The sequence below is a fragment of the Vanessa atalanta genome, chromosome 8, assembly GCF_905147765.1.
Source record: "Vanessa atalanta chromosome 8, ilVanAtal1.2, whole genome shotgun sequence".
In the NCBI taxonomy this organism is placed as follows: domain Eukaryota; kingdom Metazoa; phylum Arthropoda; class Insecta; order Lepidoptera; family Nymphalidae; genus Vanessa; species Vanessa atalanta.
In genome coordinates this window covers 10,827,091-10,829,482 of record NC_061878.1, presented here as the reverse complement: position 1 = coordinate 10,829,482, position 2,392 = coordinate 10,827,091, and the positions used below count along the sequence as shown (strand labels likewise).

Below are 2,392 nucleotides of genomic sequence, written 5' to 3'. Positions count from 1 at the left end.
CAACGCGTCAAGATCAAGTCCGTAGCAACAGTCAAAGCAGAACTAAATAAATAAACAATAGGACAGTTTCATTCGGCTCTCGGGCGAGGTCATCGACCTTGTTGCATCGCTGATTGGACAAACACACCATAAACACAATATCCGAATACCTCTTTCAATAGCAACATCGCTTTCATTAAAAATCCAAAATTACCAAACATCTTTCCAACCTATTCTACACAGCAGAAAACGGTTATAGAAACTAATACATGCCAAAATCTATTCCTTTTCGACTTTTGTAAGCTGATAAAACTTATACTAAACTTAATCCTCAAAGGTAATATTATAAACAACACTGAGAACAACGCTTTGTACAAGCCTTCGTCCTCTAATACTTTCAAATAGTCTTATCAGCTTGCTGTACTGTAAACTTAAGTTTAATTGGCCAGAAGACGTCAACAATATCGTCGTCTATGCTAACTCAACTAGATATCTAAAGTTTAGGCAGAAGTCGTCATCCGAACCATTTTTTCCATCAGCGATACGACAAGTAGTTTATAGTTAAATTAGTGACTAGCGCCAGGGGTGGCCGATTGCGGGCAGTGCGTACTTGGCGACCGGTGCGGCGACAGCGACGTGTGCTGGCGCTACTGCTACGTGGGCCGCGACTGGCGCCTGGAAAGTTGAGCATTATTAAGGATTACAATTGAAGCTTCTAAAAAAATTAAGGTTAACAAGATGCTGACATTAGTCGCAATATACTATTTGGCAATGATAAGTTATTGGTATACAGATTAGAATTTCATCGTGAAAATAAAAACAAGTAGGTTTTCAGGACAATTCTGTCTACATTACATAGGTAGCTTTACATTTAATTCAACATGACGATTCAAAAGTGCTGATTTATTAACAAAAACGTATATAGTAATATTTAATTATCTTGTTTTCTAAATAAATGACTCAATTTTTCTGATCAAATATATTCATATATTTAAAGAATAAGGGAGTTCAAAGCTTTACATATATATTTCAATATTTAGTTCTACATTAAGTATCGAATTTTTTTTCCTAATGTCAAGGCTCCATGTATAATGGTTTAGGGTATACATGGAAAAACAGTTTTTGGGATATTGCCTTAGTGTATTAGTACTAATTGAAACCCTATATAATCTGGTACCATCAACTACAATTTATTACTTACCGCGTGAGTACCACCAGTCCTCTCAACGACGGCATTGAAACCGTTGACCTTGTCGGCTGTGTAGGTGACCTTCCTGAGGTGACCGTCAGGCTCTACCAGGCTGTAAGATCCGTGAACCACGCCATTCTGTAAAGTCTCCTGTGCGTCCTTGTGGTCACCAGTGTGGGGATCAGCCACACCATACGCGTAGCTGTATGCCGGATTCGGGTCTATGGGTTCCGCGTGTACGACCTATAGTGTTAAATAATATTAAATACTGCCTGCGAAGAGAGATTCTCTTCCAATATGCAAGTAAATTAAAAATTCAGAGTTACTTTTTCAACTAAGTTTGTAAGCGTATGGCGTATTTTTATATTCAAAGGTATAGAAGGAAAGACTTACTGGGGCAGCAACAGTCTTGTAAACTGGTGCGGCGACAGCCACAGGCGCAGCGTAAGAGTGCGAGACCGCCGGCGCCGCGTAGCCGATGTCGTAGATACCCGGCGCCGCAGCCGCCAACGCGCACGCGCAGCATAACATAAATAACTAAAATGCACAAAAGAAACATATATAAATTTGTTGATTGTTAATTGTAAGTATCTGATATCAACCAACACATGTTATGGAATTAATTAAATAACCTAAATTTATCCTTACTTTTACGATAAATGAAAAAAATTATGAAACAATTTACCTTTAGATAAAAAATAATAAAATATATAATATAATTATTATTATACCTTGGCGTACATGACTGTCGCGTGCGCTGTTCGTGTGGTCTGAAACACTATGGCATGTAGGGCCCCGTGCAGGTATATATCTGCGCCGGAGTGGACAGTTGATACAGTTTCGCAACCAAGGATACGGCACACTTGCCCTACGCGTGGCCCTCACATGAAAGTATAATATATGGATTAGGGGTGTATTTAGTAATATCGTGGTAATACTGGTATCTACATATATAGCAGATATACTCCAGGTTGGAATTCTTCAAACAGTAACTAGTAGTCGATAATTTGTCTAATCTATCTGTTTTTTTGCCTTTTAATAATGTTGTGTCCACTGACGAAACATCTGTCCCATGATAACTTATTTGTTAAGTTACAATATAACATACTATTTTTACTACTAAAAATATAATCGGTTGTACATTGCTGTGAAAATTATACCATAATATAACATAACAATATTTTAAATTGTGATATATTTTTTAATGAATAACTCAGATCGTAA

General features: G+C 37.5%; 1 protein-coding gene across 1 annotated transcript; it reads right to left on the bottom strand.

Annotated features, from left to right (window-relative positions):
• Nucleotides 1-316: 316 nt before the first annotated feature.
• LOC125065946 (cuticle protein 7-like) lies at nt 317-1,928 on the bottom strand. Its single transcript, XM_047673805.1, has 4 exons — nt 1,900-1,928; nt 1,562-1,705; nt 1,181-1,411; nt 317-654 (listed from the first exon to the last, which is right to left on the bottom strand). The coding sequence occupies exons 1-4, from the start codon at nt 1,909-1,911 to the stop codon at nt 553-555; spliced, it is 489 nt and encodes a 162-aa protein (XP_047529761.1). The 5' UTR covers nt 1,912-1,928; the 3' UTR covers nt 317-552.
• Nucleotides 1,929-2,392: the final 464 nt, after the last annotated feature.

Bases quoted from the DNA above. Each gene is read 5' to 3' on its own strand.
- LOC125065946 (XM_047673805.1), bottom strand. The intron at 1,412-1,561 runs GTAAGTCTTTCC...TTAACACTATAG, and splicing joins ACAAGACTGTTGCTGCCCCA to GTCGTACACGCGGAACCCAT. The intron at 655-1,180 runs GTAAGTAATAAA...TCAACTTTCCAG, and splicing joins GGACTGGTGGTACTCACGCG to GCGCCAGTCGCGGCCCACGT.